This window comes from Phalaenopsis equestris, unplaced genomic scaffold (assembly GCF_001263595.1).
Source record: "Phalaenopsis equestris unplaced genomic scaffold, ASM126359v1 Scaffold000519, whole genome shotgun sequence".
NCBI classification, from domain to species: domain Eukaryota; kingdom Viridiplantae; phylum Streptophyta; class Magnoliopsida; order Asparagales; family Orchidaceae; genus Phalaenopsis; species Phalaenopsis equestris.
Window position 1 is genome coordinate 98756 of NW_018164959.1, and position 24159 is coordinate 122914.

A 24159-nucleotide genomic window follows, 5' to 3' on the forward strand; every position below is an offset into this window, starting at 1 on the left:
GTTTCCATATTATCCCTTCTAGGGCTGTATCCAAAGGCGGGTTGTGCTCCAACTGTAGTTCATCTGAGGTGGTGATTTTATTTCAAGGATTGAGTGGTGTTCCAGTTGTGGCTCATTCCCGAGGGAGTATTTATCCTTCACCAACTCCGCCGCCACGTTTCCTCGCTGCAGTCTCACAAAACAACACTTTTACTGTTCTAGAAGCCACTAACCCTCCATTTTGCCCTTCCCAACCATTCTGGCTGCCCTTGCCACCCTACTGCTAGCACCTGGCTGTCCACCCTTCAACCTTGCCGCTGACAGCCCCTAAACAACATTTATGCTATTTGTTCAGCTGTTTCCTGCTGTTCCTCTTTCCCACACCTGCAGCCGGACACCCTTTTTCTTTCTTCCCATCACAGCTGCAACCTACCACTTTCTTGACACCCCCATCTTCTAGCTTGTAGCATCCCACCTCCTCTCATCATGCTACTTGCTGCCACTCCAGCGCAGTCTCTCCTTCCAACCTGCTGCCCTCCAATAGCAACCAACCGTCACTTGTCCATCCCGCATAACCACCCGCTTCACCTTTGGCTTACAACCCTAGTTGAGGGAGTGTTGCATCTGTTGTTATTATTTCCCTTTCAGTGTGTCGTTGTATTGCCGATTGTCTTTTCCAGTAATAATATTGTTTGTTTATTGTTATTTTGGGTTAACTCCGGATTAATTTTTCTTAATTCAAGTTCTCAGGTTCTCGATCCGATAGTTCCAATTGTCGTGGTAAGGTTGTATCAACTGCTGCTATTCGTGGACATAGTGGACATAGCATGATTAGTTTGGGATTGCTTTTACCATTGATATTTTATTGAGAGTGTGTTTTTCTACTCAAACCAAATTCGATTGTAAGGTCATGTTATGATTTCTTTAGCTATTGTACTATCGGGTTGAATTTTTGTTTAAATTTAGGAAAGCAATCCATACAAACTTCATTAAATTATCTATTGAAAGGCGTGTTTCTGATATATAGTTGTTACAGAGGTCAATCAATGTTAGCGGCAATGGATATGGCACACTCTTATAGTATGTAGTTTTGCTATTGGTGTGAATGTTTAATGTATTTAATTCCATAAGTTTTTATAAGCCCTTAGACTATTAACTGGGTTTTATATTTCATAAGATTTTCATCTTATTTAAACTTCATAGAAAAGATTCACTTGCAATCAGTAATAGTGTGTAAATGTTTAATGTATTTCATAATTTTTTATTTTCATATGATAACATACTGAACTATTCTTTTGCATCAGACCCTTACAAAGCTTCGCTTTTCAAGGACTGCACTGTCAGATGTAGAAAAGGATGCTTTTAAGGTAAATTTAAGGTCATTCATTGTTTTTTCTTACGAAGAAAAAAAATTCGGTTGATTTTGTTTCTTGCAGAGGATTTTGGAACAAGATGATTTTATTACAATTAGAGTGCCTTCTAATGTGCTGAATCCTCCTGGAAAAGGCTATATTATGTCATCTGTCCGAGCTGTAAGTTCATTAATCTTTTGTTCTATACCGTTAATATGCACATTTTCAAAAACAACCATAAGGATTTGTCATGCATATTGTAATCTAACATCTTTTTCTTCAAAGTAGTGCTAAATTTCTCATCCGGATGCCTGTTTAATTATAAGCCAGTTTTATGGTCTTCTCTGTTTGATATAAATTTGAAGAGGATAACTAATTCATGAAAGTTTAATATTAAGAAAATTTTATGTTAGATGGGAACATGAAGCTCTCAAGTGAAATGAGGGACTTGTTGGATTCCCCTAAAATTTATTGGGATGTCGGAGGAGAATCTGACCTTTTTATTAGCTTATATATATAATAAAGAAAATATACAGATAGAATGGATGAGAGGGCCCATAAAAGGCAGCCTACTCACACGGTACAATACACACGAAGATCTCAAAAAAGAAAAGATACATGTTAACCCAAAAAAGAAAAAACAGCCGAATCGCAGAATCAAGTAGCTAGGGAACGACCCAATTTGGTCCTGCCTCTGCCTCTAGTTCTAGGAAGGGAGTCAGCTAACAAATTGTTGAGTACTGTGTCATTACCCGAACTGACTAAAGTATCATCCATTAAGTTCCTAAGCTCGAGTGGACCTCTATTCTTCTTCTTTCTCCTGGATGTGTAAACCTGTCATTCCTCATCCGAAGACTGACTCATCTTATCAGTTTTGATCGACAGATTGTCGGGCATGTATAAGCTGATGAGCCCCTTGAGCTCCTTGCGCCTGACAAACAATAACCACTTGCTCTGTTTGATGAGGTGGTAGATGCGCAGTAGAAACACTGATAGGCTCTGGGGTATATGAAGTATGTAATGTCTCCTCTGCACATAGGGCTTCCCGAGGGTGAGGAGTTGTGACGTGTTCCAGCTGCGCTAAACCATCCGACAACACGTCACTCACAGAAACAGAAACAGTATTAATAGGGGGTGGATCTCCGGTGGTAAGAGGGTTACAGGCGGCAATGACAGGAGAAATGATATTTAGAGGAGGGAGAATGGGAGGAAGAACATATGGCGTTTCAACCTATGTTTCAATAGCCAGTGGATTGCACTCAGGGGTGGAGGGGCAGGTGTGAGTTGGGGCAGTGGGCTCAGTAACATTCTTACTCTGAAGTTTTAAAGGAGGATGCCTATGGTGACATTGAGAGTGAGAGTGTCCAAACATATGACAGTGGGTGTAGTAAAGTGAGACCTGTTCAAGTTCCACCCGCCATCAAAAACCCTGATGCTGTGAGCCAATCCAGATCTTCCACGGAAAAGGTAAAGTAATGTCTCGTTCAATCAAAACTCTGGCTTCAGAAGGCCTGCTCCGATTAAGTGTAGGAATATCAATTATGAGGGGTTTACCGTATACCCAAGCTAAGGAGTAAAGGAGCTCATGATTGAAGAGATGAAACTTTAAATCTGGAAAGCACAGTCATACAGGGATGGTAGGAGGTTCAGTGGAAGGATTAAAGTCGACCGTCCATTTTAAAACTTTCATTACACGGTTATCAATTCGAACGAGCCTTCTCACAAATAAATGAGCATAATCTTCATCGTTTGATAATTGGATAAGAACATGTCTTCTGCCCAGTTTACCAATCTTTCATTCCCCTTTCAGACGGATTTTCTCAAACTCTTTTCGAATTACCTCGAGTTAAGGGTTTACGTAGAGGAACTTTCCAACTAAGACCAACCGGCAGGATGAAGCTAAGGCGGCGATCTCGGCGTCAGAGAGAAAGATTGCAGGATTACCATTTTTACAGGATCCTTTTTTTAGAAATCTGGTGTCAACGCCCAGAGCTAGAGGGTCATGGTATCGCTGCGGGAACATACTCGAAGAAGGAGCGCAAGTGATGGTGTCGCCAACAAGAGCGGCGACATACGAAATTCCCGAAGCCATCAACACTTACAAGAAGAGGAGCAGAGGAAACCCCACTTCTGTGTCGCTCTGCACCGCAGACGGTGCCCGACCAAACGCCACACAAAACAGCTGCGGAGACGCTCGACGAAGTCGAGGCAAATTGAGGCGAAGGCGAAAGCAAAGCATACGCTCTGCACAGGAGACGTCACGTGACCAAAGCCGCACGAAATAGTCGCGGAACAAACGATGCGCGACGAAAGTCGAGGCAAAGACGATGCTGCACGACACAGACGAAGCACGATGAAAGGAGGAAACACGACGAAGAGCAAATCGACGAAACCTTAGCAAAGCGAAATCGAAGCAGAAGACGCCATATAAAGAATAATATATATACATATTAGAAAAAGCCCAAGGGCTAATATATTAGAACAAAAAAAATACAGAAAAGTTGTATGGGAATGCCTAAAAGAAAGCCCAACTCACACAATATAACACACACAAAACCCAAATAAAACAAAAATACATAAAGGTAAAAAACCAAAAAGTCATCAAAGGGCGCAAAAGTGCTAGGGAAGTCCTACTTTAGTCCTCCCTCTGCCTCTAGTTCTCGGAATTAAGCCGGCTAACAAATAAGTAAGGTGAGTGCCATTGCCCAAAATAACCAAAGTATCATCCATCAAATTCCTTAGCTCAAGTAGGACTCCATTCTTCTTCTTTCTTCTGGATGTGTAGAACTGTCATTCCTCATCCGATGGTTGACTCATCTGATCAATAAATTGTTCCAAAGTTGGCCGGACAGGTGTAGACTGTTGCACAACATTATCCCCATGAACATGAGTAACAATTACATCTTGCTCCACCTGATGAGGCGGTAGTGAAACAGTAGAAGTATTGCCACCTGTAATAATGGTGATAGGTTCTAGGGCAAGTGAGGTCTGAAGAATCTTCCTCTCATTCACGATAGGAGGTTCCAAAGACGGCTGAATGTTTGTCATATTGCCTGCAAGAATAGTGACGTCTTCGAGGGTATCATTTTGATGATCAATAGTGTCAATAATTTGGAGCTCATCAAGAGGAGAGAGGAGATGAAATTACTGCCTCTGGTGGAGCACTGTGCTTTTTTGGTCTCAAGAGGAGATGTTACTGCCTCTGGTGGAGCACTGTGCTTTTTTGGTCGAAAGTGTGGATGTAGATAGTGTCATTGAGAACTGGAATAACCGAACATATGACAGTTTGAACAATACGAAGAAAAATATTAAATATCTACCTTTTGTCAATACTCATGATACTGTGTGTCTAACCAAATTTTCTCAGAAGCAGATGGAGTGATGTCTCTTTCAACAAGTACTATGACTTCCGATGGACGAGAAAAATTAAAAGTAGGAATGCCCGTTTTGAGTGGCTTACCATAAGCTGAGGTAATAGAGTACAACACTTTTTGAATAAAATAATGAAATTTCAGTAATGAAAATTCAGACCAGGGAGGCGAATCCAAACCTGAATGATTGGAAGTTTCATCTGGGGGTCAAAATCCACAAACAATTTCAGAATCTTCATTGTTCTGTTATCAATCTAAATTATCCTTCTAGCAAATAAACGCTTGTAATTCTGTTCATTATTAATTTGTATGAGAATGTGTCTTCCAATTTTCCACTCCCTAACTAGGTGCATAAGCTCAAATCCCTTACGAATTAGCTCCATTTTGGGATGGCCATACAAAAATTTCCTGACCAAATCCAGTCGACAGGAGGAAGCAGGTTAAATACCTCCAGCTTTTGTAAAAAAATGGACGGTTTTCTCATTCTTCTCATTAGGTTTCTTGATATTCTCCTCCCATTCAAACGAAGGAGGGAAAATAACAAGATTTACGTTTATCTGAGGCGTGAAGCAGCATACGATCTGTCCGAAGCCATTCCCAATAGATGGAGGTGCGGCGTTAAGAACAGTGAAGAAAGCAAAGAAGAGAGCAAAGTTCGAATCCAGAAAACTGGTCGAATCCAGAAAATAGGGAGCAGGAGTGGAAACCCTTTGAAGAAGCCCTACAAATTAGTTCAACCAGAACGACGCACTTCAGCCTCCAACAAACAGACGAGGAGCGGAAATCCCAAGCCCTGCGAAATCACAATGCCCTGTAGTCTACAGCGAACAGGACATAGCCCGCTGAAATCGCAGAAGCAGACACGAACAACGAGGACCCTTGCGCAGCCTGCAACAAACAGACGAGGAGCGGAAACCCTTTGACTGCGACTTCAGCTTGAGCAGAACGACGCCCTTTAGCCTGCAGCAAACAGACGAGGAGCCCTGCGAAATCAGCTCAAGCAGAAACGACGCTCATATTGAGAGCCCCTGCAAAATTAGCCCCAGAAGAAAGCGACAGACAACGCGAGAAGCCGACGACGAAGGTGAAGCAGAGACACGAGAGATATCGAAGCAGTAGACGTTAGGGTTCGCCATGAGGCGAAACCTTAGTAGAGCGGAGACGCGACACATCGTGTGTGTGTGTGTGTGTGTCTATATATATATATATATATATATTTATTTCAAGCGTTTTAGAAAAAGAATAAGATATATTTGTTTGTATATTTCTTTAAGCAGAAGTGGCCTTACTAATGTGAAAATCATCTAATTCTATTTTTGATTAAATGGTTTTTATATATTTTTTTTGTACGAACTTTAAAACTTGGCGCTCATGCTTGCACTAGTCTAGTGTCAACAAGAGAGACCCATCCAAACATTTTCTACTGAAAAGGCGGCAGGCGACAACATTTTACATTAAGCTGTGTGTTTTAAATTCGATCAAATCAGCCGAATTTCAAATTTCAAAGAAAATGAACTAATGACTGAATTTCTAATACAATATTATTTTACATTGAATTTGAATTTCTTCCAAACAAACTTTGGATTTCAAAATTCATTAATTTGAAATGCAATATACCCCTAATTTGGCCCACCAAACATCACCTTAATAAAATCTCAATTCAGTAAGCATGAATTCTGTGTTAAATGATGTTTTTGGGGAGATTCCACTTTTATAGAAACTAAGAGGAGTAATAAGCTTTTAAAGTTTAATGTTAAGAAAGTTTTATGTTAGATGGGAACATGAAGTTTTCAAGTGAAATGAGGGACTTCGGGTTGTTGGATGCCCTAAAATTGCCTTTTTTTGGGATGTCGGAGGAGCCCTAAGATCTTATCTTTTTTATTAGCCTATATATATATATATATATATATTGTGAAAGCCCAAAAAGGCTAATATATTAAATATAAAGAAAAATATAGATACAAAGTGTGGGAGGGCCCAAGCATGACACTCTGCCCACACAAAAATCAGAAATGGTTTCAAAACTAGAAAAAACAGAAGAAGACATTAGATACTTTAAAAAAAGCCTAAAGTGTCGAAATACATAGTATTAAGTGGCTAGAGAGTTTCCCAATTTGGTCTTGTCTCTGCCTCTAATTTTAGGGAAGGAGCAAGTTAATAAGTTAGTAAGATGATTACCATTGCCAGTAGTAACCAATGTATCATCCAATATGATCCCGAGTTGGAGTCTGCCTCCATTATGCTTCTTCCTCCTAGAATAGACCTGTCATTCTACTTCCGAAGAATCAGTCTGATGGGGTGGTAGAGCTGAAGCGGAAGGAATACCAACCGTAGTACCCACAATAGGTTTTAGTATCTGTGAAGTATGAGTTGTCTCTACACCGGATACTTCTTGAAGGAGTGGAGCTACGAGATTCTCTTGATTATCAGTCTGAAAACTATCATTTCTAGGTAATAGTCCATTAGTATTGTTTTCTATGGGGTTTGAAAGTGCCAACATCACATCACTCGCAGTAACAGTAACAGAAGTGTCATGGGGGGTCCTCAGGGACAACAGACACCTCCTGTCTGGTAGTATTCTCCCCAAATGGAACTAAAATGTCCAGAGCAGTGGGTTTAGACCCATCCTTATTCAATTGAACCTTAGATTTCAAATTTGGATGAAACTTGTGACATTTATCAAAGATATGACCAAACATCACATGACCAAATATCTTACAGTGTTACAGTGGGTACAATATGGAGGTTTGTGCTCCATAATGATTTGTTGCCAATAACCATTATGGGTTGTGCCCAGCTAGAGTTTAGTAACATCAGGTAAAGTAATACCCATTTTCACAAGTATTCTGGCTACCGAGGGTCTGGCTAGGTTGAAAGCAGACAGATCTAGTTTCAAAGGATCCCAAAGGATGACCCCAATATAGTAGAAAACCTGATGGTGAAAAAAATGCAGCTTAAGACCAGGTAAACTAAACCATACCGGTACAGTGGGAGTTTCATGATTTGGGTCAAAATTAGGAGACCACTTGAGTAACTTCCTTGATTTGCTAGGAGACCATTTATTGGAAAAAATTTTGGTGTACTCTTCAGCCACTGCTAGTTGGATCAACAAATGTCTCTCATTCATGAGACTCACTTTTCACTTACCTATTAGCTTAAGATCATCAACACTCTGATAACTTCCATAGGATGGTGTCTCCATTGAAATTTTTCAATGAGAGCAAACTTGAATTTTTCCGTCATTGCAGAAATTTCTGATTCAGAGAAAAAAATTATTGTTTTTCCACCTTTCCTACTTCCTTAACAAAAGGACAATCATCTATACCCTCGCAACATTTCTTATAACTTGAGGGAAATACCACAGCAAACTCCACCTGTGGACTCCACCTGAGGGTTACCTACCACATGGGCAAATGAGACTTTATCCGGCTCAACCAAAGAAGAAAGAAGCGCTATCAAAGCAAGGAGAGCTGTCGGAGTTAAGCTGCAGCGAGGTTCCTGACAGAAAGAGTCGGGCAGGATGCCAGAAGAAAGCTTCAGTCGGGCAGGCTGCGAGCAGACATGCGCGTCCTTCTGCAAGATGACGTGCGAACCGAAAACGTTTGTCGGGTAGGAAGGCGAATGCGAGCAGAGAGGCGTGTGTTGGTTAGGAGATGACGTGCAAACAGGAAGACGTCGTCGTCTTCGGGCGCCTGCAAGACGAAAACGTCTGTCGGGCAGGAAGGCGAATGCGAGCAGAGAGGCGCGTCGTCGGTTAGGAGACGACGTGCGAACAAGAAGACGTCGTCGTCGTCTTCGGGTAAGGCGAACATAACGACATCGTCGGGCTGGAGAGACGACTTGCGAGTTTAGATGGAGAAAAGAGTATATATATATATATATATATATATATATATGTGTGGGTGTGTGTATTATGCATTTTAGAAGAAGAATAATCTATATTTGTTTGTATATTTCTTTAAGCAGAAGTGGTCTTACTAATGTGAAAATCATCTGATTCTATTTTTGATTAAACTGGTTGCCATAGTTTTTTGTACGGACTTGAAAACTGGGTGCTGATGCTTGCGGTAGTTTAGTGCTAACTAAAGAGAACTGAACATTTTCTACTAAAAAATTGCTTGATAAGACTAGATGATTTCTTAGTCTGGAACTACTTTAGTCTAATTGTTCTAGCTGATATGATTTTTATTGTGGGAAACTGCTTATTACTGGAAATATATTATCGATTCCATACTTTTTGCTTATCATGACTGGATCAGGCAACATTTTGCTGATTTTTTTTTTTTCTCCAAGAGGTGCATACCTAGGGAAAGCTTGGATGAACTCTTCGTGATCCATACGGTACTTTCTAAAACTTATCCAAATGACTTCTTTGTCCCCCAAGGTTTCTTTCAGAAGCTAGAGTATTTTTTTTTTCTTTAGTTGAACAATAAGGCATACAGAGTTCTTTTTTTTTCTGCTTTGGTTTTATTTTAATGCTCCAATACCAAGTTAAAAAAAAAAAAGAACAGAAAGGCTTTCTTTTTGTAATTTCATTATTTGAATATGCTTACTCTTGGAGATGCAAAGCCAAACAAATTGAGTCAGTTCTCTATTCTTTGCTCCAAACATATGCGTTTGCTGAATTGTATTCTGATGAAATGTGGCATTTTTTTAGTTTATGTTAGTCTCTGACTTAATTATTTGGTGGCTCTATCACAGAAGCTCCACAACTACCCATAAAAACTCATTTATGATTCTACAATGAGAAATTTTCTGCCTGTGTAGTTTTTGAGAGGGGAAAAATAATTACTCCTCTTCAATTTCATAGAAAATGATTACAAAATAAATAGAGAGGGATGACTCCATCATTAGGAAAACAATAATATCAGTCATAATTCTCCATGATAAAAAGAAGGAAACAAGAATTATGACATACCAATAATCTAATTTCTAAAAATTGAAAATACTAATAATAGAATACAAGAATAATGACATATTAATAATTTAAATTTTAAAAATAGAAAATGCTAATAATACAATAACAACAACAAAACCTTAATCCCACTACGTGAGGTCGGCTAAAAATGCTAATAATAGAAATTCTAAAAATCCAACACCCTCCTAAAGTTGGAGCATAGATATCTATCATGCCCAGGTTGATTATATGACTCAAAATTAGGCCTGAACGGTTCTTTGGTGAAAATATCCGCTATTTGTTGAGCAGTAAAGATAAATGACATGTAAATAGCTCCACAATCGATCTTCTCTTTTATGAAGTTCCTAGCAATCTCTACATTGTTTGTGCGATCATGTTGCATTGGATTTTTTGCAATGCTTATGGCTGTTTTATTGTATCTTTATAACGTCATTAGCATGCTTATCGGGATGTACAACTCTTCAAGAATTCCTTTCAACTATAACATCCCATATACTCCATTTTCCATAGCTCTATATTCTGCTTCAACACTACTCCTTGCAACCACATTCTATTTCTTACTTCACCATGTAAGTAGATTTCCTCACACAAAAGTGCAATTAACATAAATTGATCTTCTGTCAATGAATTAGCTTGCTCAATCTGCATCAGCGTATGCCTTTATGCTCTTTTGTGTGGTCTTCTTAAAGAGTAAAGCTTTACCCGGTGTACCTTTTAGATATCTGAGAATTTTCTTGATTGCTCGAGATATTTTTCATAGGGCGAATTTATAAATTGACTTGCCAAACTCACAACAAAGGCAATATTTGATCGTATATGTGATAAATATATCAACTTCTCAACTAATATTTGATACCTAACTATATTCATTGGATCACATTCCTTTCCATCTCTTAGTTCTTGATCGGAATCAATTGGAGTGTCTGCATGTCTACACCCACTTATCCCAGTTTCTTTGAGAAGATCAAGAACATACTTTCGTGGGGAGTCAATTATTTTTTCTTTGATCGTGCAACTTCCATGTCAATGAAATACCTCAGATATCCTATTTCCTTAGTTTCAAAAATAGTTGATAAGAAAGTATTTAAACAGTTCTTCTCATACGCATCATTTTTGGTAAAAATAATATCACCCACATACACAATCACTATGACTATCTTTCAATTGTTTGACTGTCTAAAGAAAATTGTATGATCTCCCTGCATTTGAGCATACTCCTGACTTTTAACAAATAGTGTAAATTTCTTAAACCACTGTCTCGGTGACTGCTTCAACCTGTTTAAGAATTTTTTTAGTTTACACACATTTGTGCAAACCTTCTCACTAAATCCTCGAGTTGTATTCATATACCTTTTTTCTCGAAGTTCCAACTTAAAAATACTTTATATCTAGCTGTTGTAGTGACCAATCAAGATTAGCTGTAAGTGACAGAAGAACCCTTACAAAGTTTAGTTTTGTGTTTAAGGTGAATGTCTTTAAATAACTAATGTCATATGTCTGAGTGAATCTCTTGACACCCAATCGAGCCTTATACTATTCTATGGAGTCATGAGAATTATATTTGATTGTAAACACCTATTTGTATCCAACAATTGCCTTTCTTCTAGGTAGATTAACCAATTCCCATATGCCCTTTTTTAAAGAGCTTTCATCTTCTCGAAAACAACCTTATTCCACTAAGGGACTTTCAGAGCATCTTGCACAGTACTCGGAATATCCATACACAATAATTGTGAGATAAAACACAGAAATTGGGTGAGAGGTTTTCATATGACACATAATGAGACAATGGATTTTGGATGCATGACATTTCTCCAACAGGAAGGCTATACTCATTAGACTCAAGATTCAAATTAGGCTCAGATTCAAGACTAGAAGACTTATAACTCAAAGATGAAGTGGACTGAATAGGAAATAGAGGATTAGTGAGGACATTACCTGGCAGGTTCGCGGATTCTGTGCAATGTAAAGGATCCTCTCTTGCGAGTAGACAATATTAGTCTTACTGTTACAGTTCTTTTTTCTGTTTATTCTTTGTTATGAGCATCTTTAGATGACATTGTAGGAATTTTAATATCTAAAATACTCGATGCGCTCTCTTCTGATATAATATTGTTTGATTTTTTAGTTTGAACAATCAAGGTTGGGGATATACTATTTTAAGAGTCGTTAATTTGGAGAAAATCTTGGAACTTAGTAGACAATTCTTTGTTTGTCCCCTCCCTTAAAGATGATGAGAAAAAAAAGGGGTTGTAATTCAAAAAATGTGACATCCATGGTAACAAACATTTTCTTAGAATTGTGATAAAAACATTTATATCTTTTTTTGCTATGAGCATAACTAACATGCATACTTTTTTCAGCTTGGAGTTCAAGTTTTACTTAGATGATGAATGTGAATGAAAGCAATACACCTAAATTTCTTTAGATGTAGAGAAAATGTGAGTTGATTTTTTGAAATTTTTCTTTTTTGAATGACATTAAAAAATTTTCCAAAGTTTAGAACCTTATTGGGTGTTTTATTTATGAGAAATGTAGCAGTAAGAATGGTTTCATCACAAAGATATTTTGGCAGATTATTGATAAGTAATAATGCCCAAGCTATCCCCAATATATGCTTATTTTCTTCTTCCAACAACGTCATTTTATTGTGGAGTGTCAGCACGAGAGTTTTGATGAATTATTCATTTTTTGAAAAAAAATTGAACCAAAATATTTATCAAATACTCTTGGTCATTATCACTTTATAATATTTGAATGATTTTGAAATTATGTACCATGGTTTAAAAGTTTTTAAAAATTATTTTTACTTTCGATTTTTCTCATTAAATAAACCCAACTTAACATAGTGTGATCATCAATAAAAGTCACGAACATTTTTTTCTCAAAATAATAAGGGCTATGAATAATAGTAAATGGTGTAGTCAGTTTTTATATTTGTGGAGAAAATGATGCACTATAATGTTTAACAAACTGATTAAATTCACATTGTAACAAAGATAATTTTATTCTGAAATAATTTGGGAAACAAGTATGTTAGATAATGAAAATTAGGAAGACCTAACCTATAATGTCATAACTTAATTTCATTATTTTTTTAAACATAAACAAAATTTAAAATAGTATTTTGATATTATCTATTTAAGTCTATCATCAAAATAATAAATATCTTTCTCCTTAGCATTGCCAATCATCGTCCGCGTGGTCAATCCTTAAAACTCACAATAGGAAAAATATAATTTAGCATGATCATTAGTAATTTTACTAATGAACTAGTTGTACGATAGATTTGAACATGGAGAACATCATGAAAGGTTAAAATGAGGAGAGTTTGACAGTTCCTATCTTGGCAATTACCGATAGTGAACTATCGATAATTTTGATATTTTATTGCCTGCATAAAGTCTATAGAAGGAAAATAATTTAAAAACACATGTCATGTGATCACTTTTGCCAGAATCAATTATCCAAGAATGTGAAAAATTAGGAATAATATCTAACAAAGCGTTGCTAAAGATTTACCCTTCTATACTAACGAGCAAGACGAAGCTAGAACAATTTTGGAAATTGAAATAATTTATGTCAAGTGCTTTAATTGCTCCTAGGTGAAAGGAACCGTATTCAAGTTAGAAGGGCGGATCTTAAGTTTCTTCAGTAGTAGCTTGACAAGCTTGACCTTCACGTTTGGATTTTGAATTCCAATTTACAATTTTACCATGAAACTTTCAACATGTCTCATTTATGTGCTATGACTTTTTGCAATGCTCGCACCATGGTTCATTGCGCCTTTCTTTGTCAGTATCAATCTCTTTTGACACAAAAATTGAGTTCTCTTTTTCAATGTTACTAGAAGATTTGGTGTTGCACTTCTTAGTTTTTCTTCAAGGCTATTCACATATAATTTTAGAAAAATTTTCTCGAATCGAGGGTAGAGGTTTCCTACGAATGATTCAACCTTGGATTTTGTCTAAAATCCAATTAAGACTGGCCAAGAACATGTAGACCTGATCATTTTTTCCTCTCTTCTTGTGGTGGGCATAAGCATTCTAATTCTTCAAAATGCCATTATAACAATGATCAAGCTTCTGCCATAATGTTACAAATCCATTGTAATATGTATTAACATCACATTAATTTTGTTTGGATTTTCAATTTTGAGTTTTCAACTAAAAAAATTTTGAAGATTTTTCCAAGTTTGAATAGGGATCTCGAACAATCTCTCAGATATCTTGAGCATTGGGAAGAAATATATGTCGTTTCTATGGTAGGTTCCATGGAGTTGACTAGTCATGCCACAAGAGAATTTTTGGACTGCCATTTTTTTAGATTTACATCGCTAACAATAGGTTTTTAAATTTCTCAGGTTAAATACCAAAATTTGCCTCTTCTGTCGATCTCCAATTTTATAGATTGGGTCCACTAGAGGTAGTTGTATCCATTAAGTTTTATAACTGCGAGGTAAGGTGATAAATCCTGAGAAAATATTCAGCAAATACAACCATGAGAGAAGCTGTAGGGTGAGGTGAGGTAGTTTCAGAATACTGAAACTGATCGATGTGGTAGAATTTCTTTGAACTCTGTCATTATTGTTGATTTGGACGACATGCTAAAAATCTGAGAAGTGCAGTACACATGCAGTGGTGACCTCGAGGGGAAAAAAGAAACACACCCTAATTCGAATGCGAGCTCAACTTGTGAATCAGGTGATGTCCGGTCTCCTAACGACGTGATCCAGTCATTGTCTTCCCAACTGGCTCTATTTGCAACTGTATCGTGAGTGTATCACAAGGGGTCTCTAAACACCGCAATCTAGTTATTGTGTTCCCATCTAGCTCTAATAGCATCTGTCACGCAAGGGATCCGCCATGAAGACGATGGCATTGTGCGAACCCGGGAGGGGCGGGAGCAAAGCAGCAAAACCCGTGGACAATCGATCGGATTAGATCGCCATTTTGAAGATGAAAGTCGGCTCTGGTGCCATGTTGTTTTTGGGTGGGAAAAAATAATTATTCATCTTCAATTTCATAGAAAATTATTACAAGAATAGAGGGGGATGACCTCCATATTAGGAAAATAATAATATCAGTCATAGCTCCACATGATAAAAGAAGGAAACATGAATTATGACATATCAATAATCTAAATTCTAAAAGTAGAAAATCTTAATGATAAAAGATATTGATAATAAAATTTTCCTAAAAATCCAACAATATGTAATAATTTTGATGTGGAATATGGACTTTTATTCAATTTACACATTGATTATGTTGTCAATATTGTTTCATTATAGTTATACATAAGCTGTTCTGGTTTCAGTGTCGCTACAGTGCAAGTAATTGTTTGTCTGATAAGTGTCAGAACCAGGATGGCCTTTATATTTTACCTGTTTGATTACATGTATATCAGGTCCCATATCCTAAAAGCTATCTTATTGTTTTTTTAATGTTGGCTATAAACTCCTGTTTAGATTGTTTTCTGATTAGGGGAATTAGTCAAAGTCAATGTCAATTTATCATGTTTAATATCTGGATCTTGGTTTCTTTTATATTATGCTATTGGGATGAATTGGTAAATTTTATTGGGCCAAGCCGAGTGTAGTCCAATTCAATGTTGAAATCTAGCTATTAGCAATTAAGTTTATGCTCAAGCTTTTCCTGAACTTTAAAAATGATTAACATTGGTTCTTCACTTTTTTGCTGATCTCTTGACAACTTAAAGCTTGATCAAGTTCAGCTGGGTTCAGAAAATGATTTTGAAGTCATAGCTAGGTAGTTTTTCAACGAACAAGCTTACAAAGTAACATGGGAAAATCTGTGAAGCCAAAAGCTTCACAAAAATAAAAAGAAAGTGATATTAAATTTCGCCAAATGAGATGACAGTATAATGAAGGGTCTGGCATTGGAAAAATGGGCTTGAAAATGGTTACTAGCTTTGAGATGAGAAGGGTAAGTCCCCCTAAGCAGTTTATAGCCAAGCATATAATTGAGAAACTGTTAGTTGTGCAATATATTTGCTTTAAGGTAAAGTATAATCAGCCTCTAACCATTTGGTGACTACCTTATCGACAACTCTTTTAGCTTCCTCTATCATCTCTATGTGCTGATAAATTTTCCACTAACTCGACACTAGTTAGTTGAATATTATTTATTGGCTTGGGGTCAACGACTTCTAGCTGTAGTGCATTATCCCAATACTTTCTCCTGCTCTCATCTCCTTTAACCCATCCGCTCAAATGTTGGCATCCCAGTGTCACCAACTCGTCGGTTCAAGGCCATTGACTTGAATTCAACAATTCCTTCAAACTAAATGTTGTTGTTGTCCCAGGGCCTTCTGAATGTCTGAGATAAAGTAGTTTTGATGCAAGCTTCTTCCATGTCTGGCCCAAGCAAGCCCAAGTGATGGAATTGTCACCCCTGAAACTGATTCAGGACCCTGAGGGTTGGCTGGCTCTCATGGGTTCCCTATTTTCCTTATTTAGGATAATGTTAAGTTTATTTCGGTGTCTTTATTATAAATACGTTGTTAAACATCAATATCGGGGTGTTTTTTTTTTTGTTTGTGTTTTATGATATTTGGAGATTGTAATCTGGTTTCCTCATTTGGAGAGCTGTAACCTTTTTCTCCTTCAAGTGATGAGTTTGTACCTTGATCCAGAGCATATGGTGGAACCTACACCTGTGTATCACCAATCTAGCCAACCTCTTCTTTATGCATTTATCAGGGATAACAACCACTGTCCTCTTTTTTTTTTCCTTAAAAAGGTTGTTTCTTAGATTTCCCCTTTTCTTTTTATCTTGCAACACCCCACTCCCTTTATTGACCTTTCAACACAACCTTGAAAACCTAGATTGGTGTCATTTGACATTAGAGTCCTACAAACCCTAAATATTTAGGGATTTATTAATGTCCATTCTAATCCCTAAATCTGCTTCGCCTAATCAATCCACATGTATAATTTGCCTTCTCTATCCTAACCCTCGCTCTTCCCTTCGACCAACCCAAAAAAATCTCCACCCCTACCTTGGCCAAAACGGCTAGTTGGATGGAATCCACTAATGAGATGTTAAACTTACCACAAAAGATTTGCAAAGGAAGATCCTATAATTGAAGCGTAGGTTCGCTGATTTTGAGAGAAGGCAATATAATGAAGTCACCCAAAGCCGCTGGAGAAGAGGAAGACAATGCCTTTCACTAACAGGCCTCCGGTGATGAAGAGCCAATGATTTACCTATTTGACATTAAACACCAAAAAAGAGAGTGATTTGGGGTGAAGATTGATTTGCTGGATTTTGATATTTGTATGGATCTGGACAAATTCATTGAGTGGCTTCTAATAGTGGTGTACATCAGAATTTGTCAGCATAAATCTCGAAAAAATCCAATAAACTGGAAGACAAAAAAAACAAGATTCAATGGGTTTCACTACAAAAATCAAAAGACATTGTATCAGGATAGTCAAAAGATAGAAACATCAAACGTCGTCTTCTTCTATCAAATCTTCAAGTAGATCGAACGAAAGGACATCCAAATGAAAGATAGAAAGTGCTCAAGCCTAGAGGCAATCGTTCACAACCAGTTCTCCTAGCCGATTGCGGAGCTCCTCAAAAAATGGCAAAGGGCCTCTCATGGAACATTTCTCTATCCTTCTGATAGATCCCCTTGTCTAAGGAGGATTGCCAGTCAAATTACGATGGTATACCTTCTGCCTGGCGGCCCTTGTCCATGTTTTTTCCCTTGAAAACCCAACCTTCAGATCTAGGCCGGTTGATGACCTTCCAACCGAAAGTCTTTCCGCTGACTAAAGGTCCTCATTCGACCGAGCGATAAGGTTATTGGGTCATAAGGTTATAAATACGAAAATACCCAAAATAACATGTAACTCCCCTATTAAAAAGCGGAGACAAACATGTAATTGTACTTTTGGCACCCCCAAAATCTATAAATAGTCAGTCATTTCTACAGTAGAAGGCAGCTGGTTCGTCATACATAAACTCTTACATTTACCTTGTTCTCTCTCTCTCTGTTTCTCTGTCCCGCCCTACGTTCTATTCCTTAAGTGTGACTCACAGGAGAAATCTGGATTTAACATTCTAAAAGGTGCGGTGCGCGTGAAACATTCCATCAACAAGAAAGGGAGGACATCACGGGGAAAAACTCATTTGAGATATACCGCAAATATGGAGTGTACGAAAAAGTTTGTGCAACAACGGATCTAACTTAGAGATCAGATGTTAGGTCAAATGACAGAATTGACCTGCGTGTTACTCGGGGGAAGAGGTAGTAACTTGGGAGTAGAACACACGGGGAAGAAGAAACCGAACCCCAAGGACGTCGAGCCGCTCAGCGTGCATAAAGGCTTGAAGACTACCAATACCAGGATAGTGTTGGGTTTGTACCATTGGGCCCCACCGCCAACCGGATAATGTGTTCTTACTGCATATCTCTGATGTGGAGCCACCAGAAAAATTCAAGCTTCCTTTATTGGAATCCTACAAGGATCAGATTGATCCGACCGACCCTATCGCTTCCTTTGAGTCAGCCATCTGCCATACAAGGATCTTCAACGCACTGAAGTGTCTGCCATTTTACACATTGTTGAGGGAGTCAACTCTCGGGTGGTTTAATGGTCTCTCAGCATTAGTAATCACCTTATTTGTTGAATTTAGGAAGATGTTCACATCGCAGTTTGCCAACGCCCAAAAACCCTGCAAGAACTCACAGGACCTTCGGCAAGTTAGACAAGGGTCAAATGAGAATTTTCATACGTACATCCACTTGATTCCAGAAAGAAATGTTGAGGTGCGAAATCTGAAACCCGTGATAGCACAAGCTACCTTGGTCCAAGTGTTGAGCGAGCGATTCAAGTATACTCTGGGTTTGCAATAGCCCAAGAGCCTGACTGAAATCCTGGAGCTAGCAAACAGTCACATTGCAACAGCAGAGTATGCCCACCCATCCTATCAGTGAGCCAAGCAATTCGACTGCCACTCCCAAAAGAGAGCCCCTCGAGACGATGGGTGGGGGCCAAAGGATGGCCCACGTCAAGCCGTTCTCCCCAAACACAAAGAGAACTGATCGTCTCGTGACAACAAAGGGGTTGACAAGTACCACTAGAGAGGATAGGGCTGGGTAAATAACCAACGTCCGGGCCACTATCACGACCAACTGTCGGATGACAACGAAGTGTCGAAGGCCATTCCGTTGAGGGTTTTGATGGCAGAAGTGGTGGAGGCCATATAGAACAAGGGTTTTGATGACACAACTAAGTTCTGTAAGTACCACAGAGACCATAGCATTGACACGGAGGAGTGCAGACATCTTCGGAGCCTGGTCGAGGAATTGATTTTGGCCGAGAAATTTAAAGAGCTCGAGGCATCAAGGGCGTTAACCCAAAGGCAGGGGAAAGCCACAGTAGAGGACGTTTCTGATGAGTCCATCATGCCAATGTTATTCACATCTCTGGGATAGTGCTAGTTATCTTGTGAGGAGACTCAACTCGACGAGCCAATCATAAAAGGCTCTAGACAGGGGAATTTTATGTGCCGTTGCCTTTGCTCCCAAGCAGAAGCATCATCCTTCGATCATCTTTACTAACATAAATTTGCCTTCGAATTGGAACCCCTCCAATGACGTTTTTGTGGTTACGATAATGATAAACTACCAGATTGGTAGTATCCAAATTGACACTGGTAGTTCATGAAACATCCTGTTTAAGTCAACCTTAGACAATATGCATCTCTCGGCAGACTGGCTGGTAGCGCCGGCTGACCCCCTCTATGATTTCTCTAGCTAGAGAAAGGAGACACTGAGAATAATAGGGCTATTAGTCACTTGGGGGAAAGGTGAGAACCAATTTAAAAACATGGAAGATTTCCTAGTAGTTGACGCGCTCGCGACCTATAATGCCATCTTCGGTTGCCCACTGTTCGACTACTTTAGAGCCGTGGTCTCTACATACCACGCTGCAGTGAAGTTTCTATGCGATGGAGAAGTCATCACCATTTGGGGGAACTTGGAGTAGTTCCAAACCTGTTGCCTTTGGGCGGTCGACAACGTTGAACATGAGTCGTTCGATATTCAGAACAGAGGGGTCTCGAGACCAATGAGACCGCTTTAAAAATTTTTGCTATTGACGTAGAGCCTTGTAAATTTTTCTTAAGTAGTGAAAATTTTTGTGCATAACACAGATTTGCTGATCCAAACACTTTTGGAGCATCGGGATATTTTTGCTTGGTCAACCGCTGAAATATCGGGCATCTTGATCTACATAGCCTGCCATCACCTGAATGTTAATTCAGCTACCTGACCAATGAAGAAAAAGATGAGATTCTTATGCATGATGTTAGCCGGATCGATCTGCGAAGAAGTGCAGAAGCTGAAGGAGGTCAGATACCTTCGAGAAGTACAATGCTCAACTTGGTTCTTAAATGTGGTCATTGTCCAAATGGAAAACGTTAAATGGAGAATATGCATAGATTTTACAACATGAACTCTGTTTGCATGAAGGACAACTGCCCACTGCCAATGGTTTACACTAGTAGATTCGGCGGTCAGCCACTCCATGATGAGCTTAGTGGACGCTTTCTTCGACTACCACCAGATAAAGATGCACCCCGCCCACGTAGAAAAAATGACATTTATTACTAGCGAAGGCTTATATTGGTATATTATAGTGCCCATGGGCTTAAAAACGGTGGAGCAATTTATCAACGCCTCATGGATGATATCCTTGCTAATCAAAAAGGGAAAAAAATAACATTGAGGTGTATATGGATGATATGCAAACACCAAGAAAATTTAATATGAGACTAAATCAACTACGTTTGAAGCCTCGACCGACAAATTTTTTAAATCGAAGGTATAAATGCTAATTCGGAGAAGTACAAGCACTATTGAATATGCTTCTCTGTGGAACGCTAAAGAGGTGCAGAAATTGACCTGTTGATTAGCAATGCTTAGTTAGTTCATTTCAAAGTCGGGCGACGATCGTGCATCATTCATCAAAACGTTATGGAAGGCTAAGTGCTTTGAGTGGCTGACTAGATACGAGCAAGTTTTCCAGAATCTAAAACAATCATTAGCCTCACTACCACTTCTTCAAAGCCCAAAACTGAAGGAAGAGCTCTTCTTGTACTTAGGAGTTTGGCTTAAGGTTATCAGCTTAGTCTTGGTTCAGGAAGAACTGGAAAAAATAGTTCCTAGTCTGTTATACCAGTTGGGGCACAGAAGTCAAGTATATCATCACGGAGAAATTAACGTTTGCTTTAACTGTCTCTGCTTGTAGGATCCGACCATATTTCTAGATGCATTCTTCAAGTTCATCACCGTTCACACCTTAAAATCAGTACTCACTCGGTTAGGAACATTCCAGTCGACTTCTTAGGGGTTGTGGAGGTTATTAAATATGATATCATCTGCATGCCCTGGACGACTACTAAAGCTCAAGCTGTCATAGATTTTCTGGCGAGCTTCTCTGAACAAGGCAAATTGGTGCAAATGAACTGACACTGGCAACCAGACCTGGATCTTGCACATTGACAGAACTTCGAGTCAGGCGGGAGCAGGAATCAGACTAGCGTTGAGCATTCCGACCTGACATCACCTTTACCATTCGATTTTGATACACTTAAAATATATAATATTTATGCACACATTTTTATACCTATTTTTGAGATATTGCACTTTAATAAAAGATATTTATGTGTTTTTATTTCAGGTACATTCAAATTGATGAAAAATGGTGAAAGAAGTGAAAAAAAGATCAAATTTGGAGTAAAAATGAAGAAAGTGTAGAAAAGAACTGTGGTGCCTAAGCACCCAGAACTAGCACTTAAGCGTTAGCAAAACCGAGAAGGCCGTTCCTAAGGATCAAGTAACTCGCGCTTAAGCGCCAGAAGTAGTTATTTGATGATTTAATGAATTTGGACGAATTTTTGAAGAGGTGTTTGAAACAACCTGTGGTGAAAACGTGAGAAATAGTTAATGAACATAAAAATACATTCAATTGACTTTTGAAAGGAGGCAACTCTCAGAAGATTCATTGAATGTGGACACATATTGAAGAGACACCAATGCACCTTTTGAAAAATTATTAAAGGACTTGGATTGAATTGAGGAGGAGCCGCTGCCCCCCTCTAGACACCGCCGACGCCTCTCTATTTTAGATTAATTAAGATAATTTTAGAGAGAGAAGAGAGTTGTAGTGTGTGAGTAGAGAGTATTGTAAGAGAAAGAAAGAGGAGATTCAAAGGAAATTTAAGAGTTTGGAGGAGAGGATTTGAGATAAGTTTTTATATTTGTGACTACATTTAGTTTTAATTTAGAATTCTTGTTTGTTTGCATGATTTCTATTTTCAAATTTAAGTATGGTTGTGATTTCTCCATGAATTCTGAGTAATTTTATTTATTTATTTCCTTAAATGATAAGTGATTAAGTATTTGATGGAAGTTGTGAGAAATATTAATCTTTAATGTTGGAATAAGTTATGATGATTTTAAACCTTGAACTTCATTTATTCTTTGATTTAACCAATTAAGATGTTAATATTTGTTGTGAGAATATGTAAGATCCGATATTATATTGTCTCAGTCAACTAATATTAAAAATCACATGAGATTGTATGAATGAGAATGTAATTCATATGATTGAGTGAAAATAAATAGAGAGATAAACTTTGAAGGGTGTATAATGAAAGGGCTTTAGAGTGACAAACTAAAGCTCCCAATTTAGTTTGTAATTTTAGGTTTTAATACGAAATGTTAACCCCTAGTTGGAGGGAGAAGAGAGAATTCTAGAGTGAGAGCTAGTATCTTCCCTACTTAACCCGTTTTTTTATTTTGAAAGATTGAAGTGTCACTTGAGGACAAGTAACATTTTAAGTTTGAGGGATTTTGATACACCTAAAATATATAGTCTTTATATACTCATTTTTATAATTATTTTTGAGATATTGCACTTTAGTGGAAGATATTTGTGTGTTTTTCTTTCAGGTATAATTAAATATATGAAAAATGATGAAAGGAGTGAAAAATGATCAAATTTGGAGCAAAAATGAAAAATGTGTGCAAAATGACTGTGGCGCATAAGCGCCCAGAACTGGCGCTTAAGTGCCAGTAAAATCGAGCAGGGTTAGTCGAGAAGGTTTAGTGGAAGATATTTGTGTGTTTTTCTTTCAGGTATAATTAAATATATGAAAAATGGTGAAATGAGTGAATAAATATATGAAAAATGCAGGTATAATTAAATATATGAAAAATGGTGAAATGAGTGAAAAATGATCAAATTTGGAGCAAAAATGAAAAATGTGTGCAAAATAACTGTGGCGCATAAGCGCCAGTAAAATCGAGAAGGTCGCGCCTAAGCGTCAAGTACCTCACGCTAAAGCACTATAAGTAGTTATTTAATGATTCAATGAATTTGGAGAATTTTTTGAAGATGTGATTGAAGCAACCCTTGGTGAAAATGTGGGAAATATTAATGGACACGAAAATACATTTAATTGGCTTTTAAAAGGAGGCAACTCTTGGAAGATTCATTGAATGTGGATATATTTTGAAGAGACAAAGACAACTTTTGGAAAGTTATAAAAGAAGACTTGGATTGAATTAAAAGAGCCCCTTCCCAGAGACTCAATTAGGAGCCCTCCCACCTCCCCCCGCTAGACACTGTCGACGCCTCTCTCTCTTAGATTAATTAGGATACTTTTAGGGTCTGTTTGGGGCAGCTTATTTGGTGCGGTGGTGTTTTGAAAATGTAGCTGACCTATTTGGGTAAACTACGTTTTGGCGGCTTATGCGTTTTCAAAACGCTGAAGATAGCGTTTTCACACCGCACCTGTCTAGGTGCGGTGACAGCTTTCTGGCTGCGGTTTGATTTTTGCAAAAAAACAAAAATTTGTAGTAGTCACCGTACCTAGCTTATCGGTAGATTATTTTTAATCAGCTTATCAACAGATTATTTAATAAGTTGCAGCTGCCCCAAACAAACCCTTAGAGAACATATTATTTAATAAGTTGCAGCTGCCCCAAACAAACCCTTAGAGAGAAGAAGAGAGGGGTTGTAGTGTGTGAGTAGAGAATATTATAAGAGAAAGGAAGAGAAGAGATTCAAAGGAACTTCAAGAGTTTGGTGGAGAGGATTTGAGAAATTTTTATTTTTGTGACTATATTTGGTTTTAATTTAAATTTCTTGTTTGTTTGCATGATTTCTACTTTCAAAGTTAAGTGGTTGTGTTTTCTCCATGAATTATGAGTATTTTTCTTTATTTTTTTCTTTAAAATGATAAATGATTAAGTTGTGTGAATTATTAATCTTTAATGTTGGAATAAGTTGTCATGATTTTAAACCTTGTACTCCATTTACTTCTTGATTTGACCAATTAAGATGTTAATATTTGTTGTGAGAACTTGTAAGATCCGAGATGATATTGTCTCAGTCAACTAATGATAAGAATCATATGAGATTGTATGAATGAGAATATAATTCATATGATTGAGTGCAAATAAATAGGGAAATAAACTTTGAAGGTTGTATAATTAG

The 24159-nt window shown here is 37.9% G+C and overlaps 1 protein-coding gene across 1 annotated transcript in view; it reads left to right on the top strand.

Moving 5' to 3' along the window:
* Positions 1–24159, top strand: part of LOC110028657 (ER membrane protein complex subunit 10) — a 65766-nt gene that overhangs the window by 16318 nt on the left and 25289 nt on the right. Inside the window, exons 2-4 of the mRNA XM_020730597.1 lie at positions 1284–1346; positions 1416–1511; positions 8996–9043. Of these exons, the coding sequence (XP_020586256.1) occupies positions 1284–1346; positions 1416–1511; positions 8996–9043 (207 nt within the window). The remainder of the gene's footprint in view (positions 1–1283; positions 1347–1415; positions 1512–8995; positions 9044–24159) is intronic.